Here is a 14,968-nt window from a genome sequence, read left to right on the forward strand (position 1 = left end):
GATCAACATATGTTGCACTACAGTCTCATTCACTGTATTTCATTCTGCAGCTTTCCAAATAGTTTATTTCAATTTTAATTACATCTCCCTCTAAAATCAGATTTCATAACAGTGCAGGTACACAAGGGCACCTATCTATATTTTTATGAAGAATTTAGGTGCGATAGATCCTTGGTTCTGGAAAAAAACCATTTTTCTCATGTCCAATCCTCTTATACTTTCAAGACTTAAAACACACTCAAATGCAACAAGGATTCCCCTGCAGGGAGCTTGCTTATTTTCAAGAGGCTGAAGAAGTCAAAAAAGCAACAAACATATTATTCTTTTTGTGATGCTCACAATTCCATGAAATATCAACACTTGTTGCAGAGTTTACAGTACACCAAACAAAACAGTTCCCCTTGGCTGCTGACATCTCTCTGATTTTCTGTTCATTTTAAGTCAACAGCCAACTAAAGAGTGAAACAGTAGGGTAGAAATGCAACAGTTTAATGTTTAACTAACCACTTTCTTATTGCTCTGTTACAGTAAGTTTTTATCATACTAAGTAACAAATCTGTGGGTTTCCATTGCATAAGAAAAGCTAAATAAGAATCAGTTAAAAAAAGCAGGAGCTGAACCAGCCCAAGTGTTTACCTGGCACACTGGCAATACAAAGCACATGAGAATTGCAAACAATGAAACTGTCCAGAATATTCCCTGGTTGGTTTGCATCAATTATGATAACTTTTGTAGCAGAATGTGTGCTAGTGCAGATCCAAACTAGACTGGATAATTCTTCCTGGTGTTTCAGTTCCTTCTGCTGATCCTGAAGGACAACAAAGGCAGAAATGAACAACAGAAAGGGGGACAAGAATAGAATAACTACATTTGATCTTTTATGGTCTTACATTTTCACACATTTTATACATAAATATGTGGGAAGTTAAGTATCTTCAATGCCATTGTAAAACTACACGTAGTTACTTGTTCTTTATGTATCTGAAGTATAAAGCTCCCTCATATTTCATACTTCCATTAAAAATACATAAAATATTATAATTACACTGCATAATTATACAGGTAGACCAGTATAAAATAAAAATATTATTGACATGCCAACTGCCATACTCAGTATCACCACAAGTTAATGTGATATCCCAAAGCACTTGAACATTTAGTCTGTTTTTATGCCCTTAATATGAATTCCATCCATGGCAGTTAGAACATAAACAGGTCTGTCACAAATGGTTTTTAAAGGAGGCAGCACTGGTATAACCAGTACATCGTTTTGATGTAAAATTTATTTGCTCCTGAGACTTGCCAGCAAGGGAAGATTCAAAAGTATTTCACAGTTGGATTCAACAACCCAAACATTCTGGGCTAATGACTAACCAAGAAAACTCTATTTGTTACCATTATCCTGATCAGAAAATACTTTAGTACTCTACAGTTACACAGTAAAGGTGTGCAACTATAAAATTTATTAAATGTGCCTCATAGTGACCTTACCTTGAGCTCTTGATCTAGTTTATCTAAGCTACTCTGGGATCCTGTTTGCTGCTTGTTGCCCTCTGCATCCACTCCAGTCACATCATTGTAGAACACACTGGCACCAACCACAGACCCTCCATCTCGTGTCTTCCCTCCTGACAGGTTCACCCCTACAGCACACCACAGCTAGGGAGAAAAAGAAATGTTTCACTTGAATCTCAAACTAAAAAAAGAGAGACAAGCATTGTTAAATATGCTAATTGATATCAACATTATTAAATACTGGGAGTCCATTTTAAGTTATTAATTAGAATTAAAGTCATATACATTTTACTGAGACATAAATTCTTTTTCACGATGTTTTAAAAAGAAACAACTTATTTGAAAAAGAATGTAATAGAGTCCAAAACAAAAATATTCAAGCTATAGTTTGCCCAAGTCTCTTTTCATCACTGGAAACATCCTACCTTCATAGAGGTATCCTTTTCATCCAAAGGTCTCAGGTAAACAGGTACAGGCAAATTCTTCATCTTATTTTCACCCTGTCCACCATTTGCCATCTAGATTAAAAAACAAACAAACAGAAAAAAAATTACCTTTAAAAGAGGTTTACAATCTTTGGCATCAGTTGCTCAGAATTTATTAAACACAATTAGGAGTTGTGCATTGTTGTCTCCTTTAGAAAGATTCTTTACTGCTAAGTTCAACCGAAAAAAGCTGGAATTACTCAAACACAAGCTGTGAAATCATACCCTATTCAAATGTGACAAAACATGAAGCTGTTACCATTATGCTTGAAAGCATCATACCTGTTTGTACTTCTGAGGTAGACTCCAGCCAAAAGCCTGCACTCTGCCATCCTCCTTCTGGACATGAGCTTTCACCTGGCGGTACTGCTCCCTCTTCTGCTCCCGGCGCGAGGCTAAACTGGCTTCAGTTCTGGGCAAGAATCAGGATTGAGGAACTTCTTACTTATGCTCTTTAGAATCTCTTGTGCAAGGGGAATTGCTGTTAAACTTAATAACCAAAATCACTGTGGAAGCACTGGGTTACCAAGGATATTCCCAGGTTTTTTTCACCTATCAAGACACCAGGTTTCCTGTGGGCTACTTTTAAGGGACTGGAGAAAAACAGGCAAAACCAGAAAGTCTATTGCCAGCATCCTTAAAAGAAATTAACTTGGGTTGTGCAGCTCTAACAGGAGTTTAAAAGTTGTAACTCACAGGGACATATTGCCAAAACAAAGCACAGGAGAAAAAAATAATTACAGATTCTTGTTAGCCTGACTCTTAAGTGAACCTTAAGTACCTGTACAGTCATACAGTTGTACAGTACCCGCCCAGCTACGACATTTTCATATAAAAGTGTACCAAGTGTTGCCTCCTGTGCCTAAATGCACTTTCTTGAAATACTGTGGTATTTACCAAGTAGAATATTTCAGCCAGGTGCTCAAAGTATTCACCCACTGCTGCACATTTCACTCTGAACTATCTTGAGTCCTTATGAATCAACATTCACTTTTGGAGATTATACTTCAATTAGCAGCATGCTAGTAATCTCATAGGACTAAAAGAGTAAACACTTGACAGAGCATATCTACTATAAAACCAAGATGTCTTACTCTTCACTGAGGAATTCAAAGGCTTTAGATTTGTCACTGGGTAATTGAGATAAGGTGCTGCTTCTTTTCTTGACTGATGGAGTAATGTGCGAGGTTGGAGCATTATATTTAACATTGACAGGAGGTTCTGGTTTCTTTGCTGTATTGCTGGATGAACTGAAGAGCCTGCTAAAACTAGAAGAAGAGAAAAAGACAAGAGTCAAGATTTGTCAGATACATCCAAATTTGACTATGCAGGCAAAACACAGCATATGCCAGCCTGTTCAAGACAGTAAAAGTAAGAAACTGGAGCTCAACACACTCAGCAACACTCTCAAAGCACAAAAACTCATGTCCCTAAGAAAAATTCTTAAAGGATTATAATCCCATTTATCAAATTCAATGGGAACTTCATCTTGAATTAACATCCACAGGGAACCAACAAAATTAGGATGTGAACTTCACACCTGGAAGACAGTTCTAGGAAGGACATTAGTTCATGCAGAGAGCATTTCAAAAAACCCACTATTTTCTATGCAACAAGATAAAATAGTTATCAGAAAATCACAACAGGAAAAGGATTATTTGACAAACATCTAAGCACTGGTTTAGATTTAAAGAGCTTGAATTCAGAAAGGAGAATGTAACAATTGGTAAGCTGCACTTCACAGAGGGAAAAGAAGCTGCAATAAATGCAACCCACACATGCTGTTCAGGTTTCTACTTTTCATCATAAAAATTAATCTGGAAAAAATGTTCAGAACAAGAATCCTGGTGCATATCCAGCTAGGAAAAAAATTCCTGCACTTTGGCATTTAACTTCACCAAGTGCACAGCCACTCACTACATGCTGCAGCTTACAATACAATTTGTCTTCCAGAGCAGTCTTACCGAGTTGGCATACTGGGCAACAAGAGGAAAAATGTTAAGATATCTTCATCTGCCAAAAAATAATTAGCTAACATACACAAATGTGCCAGCTAATTGGTTAGGGTCTTTATTTCTGCCAGTAAGTTGTGTTTCTATACTTACAATTGCCAAATGCTTGATCTTTTCTTCTCTTGCATGGCTGGATTTTCTCTGGATGCTCTACAAGAAATTAATTCCAAGTTTACTGAGTAAGCAACAACTAAAAAAGGAAGAGGAATGGAACAGTGTGTAACTCTTATTTTTTAAAAAAGGATAACATCTTGAAAATAACAAAGCCTGTTTTTTCACACTACTACTTCTTTACTGATCAGAGCACAATACTGAAATTCCCACTACTGGAAATAAAGTTACATAATAAACTTCATCCACATTTCTTTGCATCCCAAACAAACTGACAACTTTTCAGATAGAAAAGACAAGTCTGCAAAACACTTTGTAATGAAAAAAGCTTGAAAAGCAAACCATTTTAAATTATTCTGCTCCCTATTTAATATTTTAATCACTGGTTTTTGTTTTAAAGCCTATTAATCTTCAATGCATCAGTAAATAATTGATAAAGTGTTCCCATAGCCATAAATAAGAGATAGGAGAGGATTTCTACAGCAGATAATAGCTACAGAAGAACAAGCCACGGCTGTTGGGAATGAACATTTTTCCTCCCAAAGGGTCACAAGCATGAGGACAATGGGAACAATCATATGTCACTGCTGTCCATGGCCAGCAGGCAGCACCACAGCCTCTGGTCCCTGTGGTCAGGGACAAACATGAGTTGGGCTGAGGTCTGAGGCAGAAGAATTACATTTTTAAACCATACCTTCCAAACAACTGAATATTCAGGATGCAAATAGGACCAAACCACCATCTTTACTGCTTATATTTAACAGGCCTTGCACAACTTTGAACTGTTTTATCCTGAACAACCCAAGTCCTTCCAAAGGAATTATGCTTAGTCTGAAGACAACATTATCCCTATTTTGACATCACAAGGCATGTGTACACACAGAGTAATTTTTAATGCCCACCAGATTAATGTTATTTATAATTACCAACTTTTGTAACTGTTCCAGAATAAGCATCCCTTGAAAAAATTAGTGTATTCCACATCATATGAAGTAACATCTTCACTGAGGTCTCACCAAGAACCATTCTGACAAATTATAATCCCATAACTTAAAAACAATGATCCTCATGGGCATGAGGAAAACAAGCAGAAGGCAATGAACCTGCTGACCAGATCACTCAGCATCTCAAAATCACGAGGAGCTCTGTCAAAGAGTCTAGAAGAGCCTTTTCACCTTATCATCTCAGTCCATCGGACAGCCTCCTGCAGCTCCATCAGCCTCTCCTTGTACTGGTTCCTCTCCATCAGCACTCGGGCCATTTCCACTCGGGTGAAGCGTTTGCGCTGCGCCGTGGGGACATCGCTCTAGGCACACAAGTTCATGAACATGGCAGGGACAAAGGTGCACCACAGGGCCCTGGAGAGCCACCCTCTGCCTCCTGGTAACAGCTAGGCTAGGGCACAATTCCAGATTTCAAATAGTTTGGGGCTTTGAAAATCTGGGTTTTACCTTCCTCTCCCTCCCATCCTTTGTATGCAATATAATGTGAACGAAAACAGCTCTTCAAAAAAAGAGTGTGATAACAGTGGGCAGAGAGGAAAGCAAGCAAACTAATCACTGTCAGTTTAAGTTTACTTGTGCTCTTTAGAGCTTCTGTCATTTCTATACAGGGAGGAACTTTACCACTATTTATTAAGCAGTAAGTTTTAGTAGCACTCACTAAACACACAGACTTCTAACGTCCCACTGAATTACACACACAAAACCACACATATACACCTACATCATCATCCTCTTTAGCCTTCTGTCTTGCTTCTTCTGCTTCTGCACGAGCTCTAAATAAAAAATAAAGAACAGCTGCACTAAATACCACAGTAGAGTTTTTCTTCTTTTCCTTTTTTACAACCATGGAATTAAACTTACTTTCTCAGCTCTTCTTCCAGTTCTTTATTCTTCTCTTCAAGCTTTTGCTTTGCTTGTTTTACAGCCTCTAATTCACCTTGTAGTACATCCTTTTCACAGGTCAATTCATCCACCTTTGCTATTAAATCATTCTTCACTACATTCAGTGCATTTCTACACAAACATTGAAAACATATGGTTATAAGGATGGCCATGGTCTTGCAGTTCAGCTTCAGCCTGGTTTTATTTTTTAAGACCTACACATTTCTTGCACAGAGCTGCTGTAAAAAGACAGAGCTTTCTTAGAGGTCAAACCATCTCCCCCCAAATCTCCAACAGTCAAACACATTCACATTCTCTGTATTAGAAAAAAGTACTGATAAATCAGTTTTCTTTGAATAAATCCCTCAACAGTGCTCCAGCGGATTTGCCTCTGCACTTAAAGCTGTGTTTCTGACAGGGAGTTGATCTCATCAGGACACATTTCTTGGAGTCTTACAAGGATAAAAGCAGATCTTTCTTATTAGGTCCTTAATTTCTAGAAGAAGACCAACTCTGACAAATACACCTACAAATTCAAAATTCACACTTGCATTACTCTTAGAACTGAATTTCCTTTGTATAGTTTCAATTCTGTATCAGGATACTGAAGATATAATGAAGTAACAGGAAGTCAGTATTTTTTTACATAAACGGTCTCACTTACTTTGTCTCCAGCAGCTGAGTGTTTTCCAAAATAAGGTTTTCAACCTCACGCCCCATTCCTTATCAAAGGAAACAAACACATTAAATTAGCAAATGAAATGGACGTTTTTATAAAACTTATGTTTTGCCATTGTCTAAAGTTCAATTAATTTTACGTATGACCAACTTGTCAGAAGAACTGTGAGCTATCTCAAGTTTCAGGTCCAACCTACCTTCTACAATTAGCTTTCCCTCCCACCTTCTCCCAGCTTGACTTCAATTGAAAAAGCCCAAAGACATCCCTAACTAAGCACAGGCCAGTGCTGCTACTCTGTGTATTTCGAAGATGTTACAGTACTAAGTCAAAAACCAAACACAGCATATGTTGCAGAAGTATTAGAGCACAAAATGTTCAGTTTAAAATGCTCAACTGTCTTTTACACTATTATAATTATTGCTTTTTGATGTTTTATAAATAGATTGTTATGTACCAAAGTGTATCAGTTATAGACACAAGACATGCTGAATAAAGTTCAGATTGTGAAAGCCCTGCAGATTTCCCCAGAGCAAATGATACCTTACCAAAGAAATTATGGTCTTTAAAGCCCATGCATTCCATGTAGAGCAAAAACAAGAACAAGAAACATTTCATGTGAGGTGTAGTATGAGCGAGGAAGAATAAAAGATTAAGACTTAAAGTAAGAGTGAATTAAAACAAAGCCACCACCAAAAATCTGAAGTGGGATGTGATGTGATTAGAAGCAGGATTTATACAGAAGATTGATGTGGAAGAATTTAAGTTTGTCACAACCATTTCCAATGGTTAAACCTCTTATAAGAATCAGTAACTTAATAAAAGTCTCTCATTTTCTGTGACATAATTTAGAAGCACAGTCCTTGGAAGGAATTCTAAGACATTCAGAAGTTTCCAATTAATATGCTCTAATGGAGAAAAGTGAACATAACTTCTCAAGTAACTACTTCAGTATTACTTAAATTTCTCACCCTATTTTTTGTATATCTAATACAATTTTCCGAATTTTAAAAAAGGTAATTTCAGGAGAGAATAATTATTTTGCATCTTGCACAGCAAAATAATTACAACACAGATAACAAATTATGTTAACTCAAGATTAACATAATGAATGAAAAAGGTATCTTAATGGTGGAGGCCTTTTAAAATACTTTAGGAACACAATCTTCTAAGCAACTTTGGCAGCAGAAGACTTTAAAGATATTTGGATAAAGAAGAAAAGGTATCTATAAATAGACATGCAAGTCAAAGCTCCCTCTTTTGACATTTCCCTCTCTGGGTTTTGGATTAAAAGCAAATGACATTTACTCAAGTAACTTAGATCAACCATGGTTAATTTATCAATATCTGATAAATCTCCTATACTACAGCCATCAGGAGATTTTATTCAAATTGCTATTGCTTTTTAAACATTTTCAATATTCACAGATAAAAGTATGTAGGATCACATCCAAGAGGTTTCAGGATCTTTTATAATGCAAGAACAAAAACTAGAAAGCCAGAGTACAACAGCAAAAAAAGTTACCAAGCAGGGAATAAATGCAGAGAACATATTGTATGAGAGCAGCAACCAAGAATGCCTAACTGGAGAAGCAACAGATTTCAAAGATTTTTTGAAAAAAGAAGCATACACACCAGAATATTCCCCTGGGTATGCAGCCCAAGAGAAAACAGATTAGAGAGTCCCAATTAACTATTTTTAAACAACTCTGTACTGAAGTTTAATGCTCACTTAGAACAGGTCCAAATGCTTCAAACACACAGACTAGCCCAGATGCAGGTGTGGCTTTTCAGGTTTTAGACTATGGTTGTTCTCAAAGCAAAATTATGATTCTAAAATAAAATTTTCAGACCAACACATTCTGCATAACAAATGCAGATAAAACCCTAGGCTTAGTGTGCACACACTGGTTTTTCCAGCAACAGATTTACAGAAAATGGTAACAAACTCACTGACAAACCTTAAATAAGTTATACTAAAAAGTACATTATTTTTTGCCCATGAAAAACAAAGTATTAGGATCAGGACATCCTGACAATAGTTTGATTTCTTTAATCAATTTATCACAGCTAAGGGATGGATGTTGCTCCACGTTAATACTTCTCCAGTATCTGTATTTTTGCATGCAGAATGTGTGATTAGTTGTCTCTGTGAAAATGGAATGACATCCAAGAGTTTTAGATGGAGTATGCTGCAGTAAGGATGTGGAGAGCCTCACTGCTCAGAGTGACAACAAAGAAAAACCATCTCAGACTGGAGATAGGCCCATTACTCCTAGCGAGTAATACCTGCAGAAATGTCACCTGTTTGATATAAAATAAGTTTCTGGAGGAACACTGAACAATCAGAAATCCAGATTGCACACAGGAGTTTTAACAGTCCTAACAATCTGTATTTTTGCAGGGTCAGAGGACAGAAGAAAACAAGCTGATTTTCTGCACACAACTCATTTTGAAGCACCTGAGATTACCATCTGCATTTTATACATTCCATAGTACCAGCTTTCATTATTTCAAAATGAGGCCTGAACAATTACATAGTAAAAATATCTTGCTATATTGTTTATAGAAAGATTATTCTTCTGATTACCTTTTTGATCTTGGTCAACTCAAAACTCAAATTTATTTCAGTCAGCATAGAAGTAACAGTAAGCTGCTTAGGGGACAGAGAAATATGGGTTTCCCCTCCCCTATCAATTAACAGTTTGATTCTCAAATTACCACCATTTCATTTGCTGCAATTCTCTTTCAAATTAAAATCTCTAAGAAGATGATAAAGCCAAGCCACTACAGATCAGGCATGACCTGAATAAAACCACCTAAAACTAGTTCAAGACAAAAATCCTACCTTGAGAAAAAAATCATTATGTAAGAGAACATACAGGAAGAAATGGAGAATAGTATAGGAAGTGCCCCAAAAGATTAAGATCATTATACAGAGAGAAAGAAGTAACACTTGCTTCTGGTTTTGCATTCCAATGATTACCTTAGGATGCTACTCAAACAGTTTTAATGCAAATGAAGCCTAACAACAAATCCAGCAAGACTAATTAAGCACTTCCTATAAAGGAAAATTTCTGTATTCAGCATCTTTCTTACCCAGTAAGTCTGCACCTTCATCCACATCTCCAATTAGGCCAGAACCAGCAGATGACAGCTCTTCAAAGAGTGACTCTGTGTTACGGTCAAATGCTCTGTTCTTGATGCCTTTGGTGGGAGTGCTGGGCAGAGAATTAAACAAGACATGAAAAAGCAGGGAGATAACACTCCCACAATGAAGAAAAGCTTTCTCTGTATTCTTTACCAGTAGTTCATTTGTTCCCTCAAACAAATCCCACGAGCTTTCAGTTGGTTTACAAGTTCTAGATTCTATTTTCAAATAATGCTTTGCCATCAAGATCCCAAACTTAAAGCAGTTGCTGATACTGACCTGGACAGGAGTGTAAAAAATTAAAACATATCAAGTTTTGGCCTATTGAAATTCCGTTGTGTCAGGACTTAGCCCAAATGCCTGAAGAACAGACAGCTCAGCTAAACTGGATGACATTTAATATAACAAGAATGCAAGAGAACTGAATAGTAGGAAGTCAAAATATTCCTCCGGTCAGAGAAGGGGCTCCTTTCACACAAAGCTCTTTTTACACCCTTAAGATTCACCATACAGGATAATTTTATCCATCTCATCACAAGAATTAAACAAAGGCAAGAAAGGGAAAATTCCCATACACAGCATCTTTAAATAACCTTCTAAAATTTGTCTTCTTCCTCAAATCACAATAGACAACTTACCTGGAACCCTTATATCCACTGAGATCTTTATCCATATCCAACTCTGGAGTTGACTCAATAATTGCCTGAACTTCAGATTTTTCTTCATTTTCATTTTCCCCTGGGTCAAAGCAAGAGGTACATGCCCGTAAACAAAATCATCGTGACCTACCAACTACATGTAGCAGTTCTTAAGCATCAACATAGGATACTTCTGTGCAAAGACTCATCAAAATAATTAAATTAAATGACCCACAGATTTTGATACTCTAGTGCAGACACTGGAATTTCGAGGTGTCTCCTGAATTAACACAAGTCATCCAACAGCACTTATTTCCTACTACTTCTGCAATTGAAACTAAGCTGTCCAACACTTCACAACTGTTTGTGCCTTTTCTACTGCCAAAAAAGGTCATAATAATTCTGATTATGAAACAAAAATTACTAAACAACAGACTTATCTCTGACCAATGTTCTGTACTCCTTAAAACCTTGAGTAAAAACCTCATTCCCATTTCTCGCACAACAAAAGATAATTAAGTGATCAAATATGAGGTCCATAGTAACCCTACATTAAGAAGTTAAAGCAGCTCACCAGTGCACACATTTCTTGTCTCTTGAGCTGCCTGTACTTCAATATTCTTGCTTACATCCAGTTTCTCATTTGCCATCTCTGTGTCCTTTGCAAGCCCTTCAACATTTTCCTTTTGAGGGGTTTCAGCAGGCAGCACAGGAACATCTGAAGCAGCTGTGGATGCTGGCGTAGTACATTTGGAGCCTGCTTGGCTAACATCAGAGAGCTCATCCTAGAATTGCACCATTACCAGTAAAAAATGAACACAAAGTGTTATTAGAAGAATTGGGCATATAAACTAAGGAACAGACAACAAAATCACTGTATTTTACTAAAAATTATGCAAAGACTAATGAATAAAATTAATATTTTAAGCCAGTACAGTCACCTTTAGCCTATGGCTGTTTCACTCTTGTTAAGGCAATTATAGCTGAATAAAAATGCCTTTATTTTTAATAGCAATGTTTGATCTCAGCTGATAATTTTAGTCACTACTTTTCTGTGAAGGCTTCCAGAAAACAAGAATCATTCTCATTCTAAGAGCCCTTCTAGCTGCACAATGAACTGCCTATAAATTGTTATAAAATTAATGGTTCAGAATATACATGGTACCTTAAAAAGCAGCCACTGAAGAACTGATGCAAATATGGATTTAACTGACATAAAACTGTATTAATTCATAGAATCATAATCACAGAATGATTTGCGTTGGGAGGGACCTTAAAGATAACTTGGTTCCAGCACCCTGCTGGGCAGGGACACTTTCCACTAGACCAGGTTGCTCCCAGCCCTGACCAACCTGGCCTTGAACATTTCCATATTTTCAAGCACTTCACTCAAAATTTATGTGCTTTCCAGTCTGAGCTGTGAGCACTGGCTGGCACTGAGAAGGGGACATGGAACTGGGGTAACTACTTGTCAGCTAGATTTCAGATCAACCAAGGAACATCAGTAAACAGTTCCTCCTCAGAAACTGATTCTGGCAACAATTCACAGTGACACAGTGTCAAGACCCGTAAGTACGACATTAATTACAGACTCAATCCAGCTGCTGGACTCCAACTGGGACCATCACTCAGAGCTGCAGCAAGCACTGTGTGGGAGGGCAGAGTGGATTGTGTGTGACACAACCAGAGGCCACTACCTGAATACACCAACAGCCCTTTTTCAGCTCCTCTCTCATCTCCTTCATTCACTGCCCATTCATGCCCAGACCCACATCAGATGTCTGATGTGTGACTTAAGCAGCACATGACAGTGAACAACAGCCCACTTCAGAAAGGAAAACAAGTCTGCCTGTTTAGGTCAACAGTTTCTAGCACACACCATTGGAGGAATCTTGTTGGGGAAAATAAAGATGAAACTTGAGGCTGCTGTGTGCAAAATGGAGGCAGGATGGTAACTTTTTATCAAAAGTTCTTGTAAAGTTTGTTTGGGAATCAGAGGTGAAAGCAAAGCTCCTGGACGAGTCTGTGACATTTTTTAAAGAGAATGTGATCGAAGTTGTCAAGAACAAAACAGGTTCAGATTTTGCAAAGCACAAATTCACTGCATGCCTTTTTGAGGAAGAAATAAAACTGAGGATGGTAACTTTTTATCAAAAGTTCTTGTAAAGTTTGTTTGGGAATCAGAGGTGAAAGCAAAGCTCCTGGACGAGTCTGTGACATTTTTTAAAGAGAATGTGATTGAAGTTGTCCAGAACAAAACAGGTTCAGATTTCGCAAAGCACAAATTCACCACATGTCTTTTTGAGGAAGAAATAATACTAAATTTTAAGGTTATTAAAAAAAAAAAACAACATGGAAGAGACCTGCATGTAGATGCACACTATCTAAATTGTATTTAGCATAAGATTACTATCAATTGTAGCTTACACATTTCTCCTTTTGGGACTTACTAAGGCAAAATTTTTATTTGTGTGGGGACAGGGAGGAAAGCACATATTTATGCATATCAGCATAAATGTAAAGCTGGCATATCTCCACATTGAATTTGCAAGCCCTAGAAACAAAAACACATCACTAACTGCCTACCAATTACTGACAGTTCTCATTGTTTTACAGTAAATTGCAGAATAATAAATTATTAATATTTGGTTTTCTGTCAAGAGTATTCAGAAACACAGACACCTCTAAAGGAATGAAAGAAAAGAAAAAAACACTCTGCAATTTACCCAACTGCCTTCTGAATGGGGGAAGCTGAGGCACTGGCTAATGGTTCATACTCGAGCGAGCAGACACAGAAGGGAGGAAGTGGTGCCCCTTACCAAGGGCAACCAGAGCTCACACAAACGAGAAATAAAACCTCAGCAGAGCTGCTGGCTCTGTTTAAACATTTCTACATCTTTGTATTCCAAGAGCATCCACTAACTGATGCAGCACAAAACCGATCACTGACTTTCACACACAAAGCTCAAGGAAAATAGCTTGATAGCACAAGAAAAAAACAGGGAATAGAACAGTCCTTAAGGGAATTTCAAATCACCCCTTATATTTCATATTTCTGACTTTATTATCTATGGTATTTTTTAGCTTACTCTTGGAAACCACACAGATTAAACTACTACAAATGTTTGGTCTAGAACTAAAGAAAAGCAAAAGCAATTTAATTAAATTACACTGAATTAATTGGAATATCTCAAAGACTAAACATTTGAAATTCAGTGCTGTGCTGACTTGGCAAAATTGACATTTTTTATCATGTTGCCAAAAGACACCTTCTGGAAAAAAGAGAAAAAATAGTTTAAAAATTCAATAATTAAATCTGAAGGAGTAACTAATCTGCAATGCTGTGCAGGAATGAGTAGAAAAAAATGACTGGTACATAACTGTCTGTCATCTTACAATGATATCCAGCAATCTCACTATTGCACAAGCTACAAAATAATGTGTTTTTTCATCTCTGCCACTCCCTCTGTGATACTTTGTGATACTTTTTTGGAGGAAACATTGACCATTAAGGAAAGGTTCAGGCTTGAATGGAAAATAGATGCTAGAAAGCAGCAGAATCTTACTTGTGCCTTGTACTGGATGTTAAAAATATTCAGAAGTATTAGAGTAAAAAGTTTCAAATGCTGGTTTTGACTTCAATATATCATGTTACTCAGCAGGTTCAATTCAGAAGTACTTTACATTCATAGCTCCAAAGTAAAGATGTTGCTTTGGACTCAAGGAACTTATTCTGAATAAACAGATTTGAATAACTACAGTTTGTGCTATTTTGTGAATTCTCATTTTAGCAGCGCATTATTTTTAGAAGAATTATACCAAGAAGCCTATTTTGACAATATGGATTTTCTAAGGGGAAAGAAGGAATCAGAAGCTTCCCTTTCTACTTCATCCCCCATCTACTCTTAGTCATAACTTGTATTTATTGTACATGTTATATTTCAGTTAGCTTTCCTAACATCTGCCAATTCAGATAATGTTGACAGCATAAGACAAAGGGAATTGGACATATTCAACATTCAACCTTCTGACTAGCACTCTTTTTAAGTGAAATTTTTTTAGGAGCAAACTCACGCTGTCACTTTGATATCCCTACAATTAACCACTACTTACTCCTCCCTTTATCTCCTTATGATCTCCATGATAAATAAATGGATTCCAATTAGCTCCAAATAGTTTTTGTAGTTCTGATCATTTAATATTCCCGTGCTAGGCAGGTATTAAGTTCACTTAAGAGGAAACTCCTCTCAGTTTATTTATTTCCAAAAACAACAGTACATTCCAAAAAACTTCATGAAGAAATATATATTGGGAGGATTTACACATTCTGGAGTTCTTCACCCTGCAGATCCTCCTCCTACTGTGCTGTGAGTGCACCCTAGACTGCCAGACTCATCACACTCCAATACCACTCCCCCATTCCTCCACTCCTGCAGGTTGTTTTATTCCACCCTCTCACAGCTGGAACATAGAACAATTGCAGGAATTATAGCC

The 14,968-nt window shown here is 37.1% G+C and overlaps 1 protein-coding gene across 4 annotated transcripts in view; it reads right to left on the bottom strand.

Moving 5' to 3' along the window:
* Positions 1 to 14,968, bottom strand: part of SPAG9 (sperm associated antigen 9) — a 61,802-nt gene that overhangs the window by 16,015 nt on the left and 30,819 nt on the right. For all 4 annotated transcript variants that reach the window (XM_041409018.1, XM_041409017.1, XM_041409019.1 and 1 more), the window contains 13 exons: positions 11,049 to 11,259; positions 10,475 to 10,574; positions 9,785 to 9,906; positions 6,674 to 6,731; positions 5,989 to 6,141; positions 5,849 to 5,900; positions 5,299 to 5,429; positions 4,106 to 4,162; positions 3,095 to 3,268; positions 2,283 to 2,412; positions 1,941 to 2,033; positions 1,492 to 1,659; positions 637 to 808 (listed from right to left, as the gene is read on the bottom strand). In XM_041409018.1, coding sequence (XP_041264952.1) covers positions 637 to 808; positions 1,492 to 1,659; positions 1,941 to 2,033; positions 2,283 to 2,412; positions 3,095 to 3,268; positions 4,106 to 4,162; positions 5,299 to 5,429; positions 5,849 to 5,900; positions 5,989 to 6,141; positions 6,674 to 6,731; positions 9,785 to 9,906; positions 10,475 to 10,574; positions 11,049 to 11,259 — 1,621 coding nt within the window. The remainder of the gene's footprint in view (positions 1 to 636; positions 809 to 1,491; positions 1,660 to 1,940; positions 2,034 to 2,282; positions 2,413 to 3,094; positions 3,269 to 4,105; positions 4,163 to 5,298; positions 5,430 to 5,848; positions 5,901 to 5,988; positions 6,142 to 6,673; positions 6,732 to 9,784; positions 9,907 to 10,474; positions 10,575 to 11,048; positions 11,260 to 14,968) is intronic.

The sequence above is a fragment of the Onychostruthus taczanowskii genome, unplaced genomic scaffold (genome assembly GCF_017590055.1).
Source record: "Onychostruthus taczanowskii isolate IOZ18803 unplaced genomic scaffold, ASM1759005v1 scaffold30, whole genome shotgun sequence".
Lineage (NCBI taxonomy): Eukaryota > Metazoa > Chordata > Aves > Passeriformes > Passeridae > Onychostruthus > Onychostruthus taczanowskii.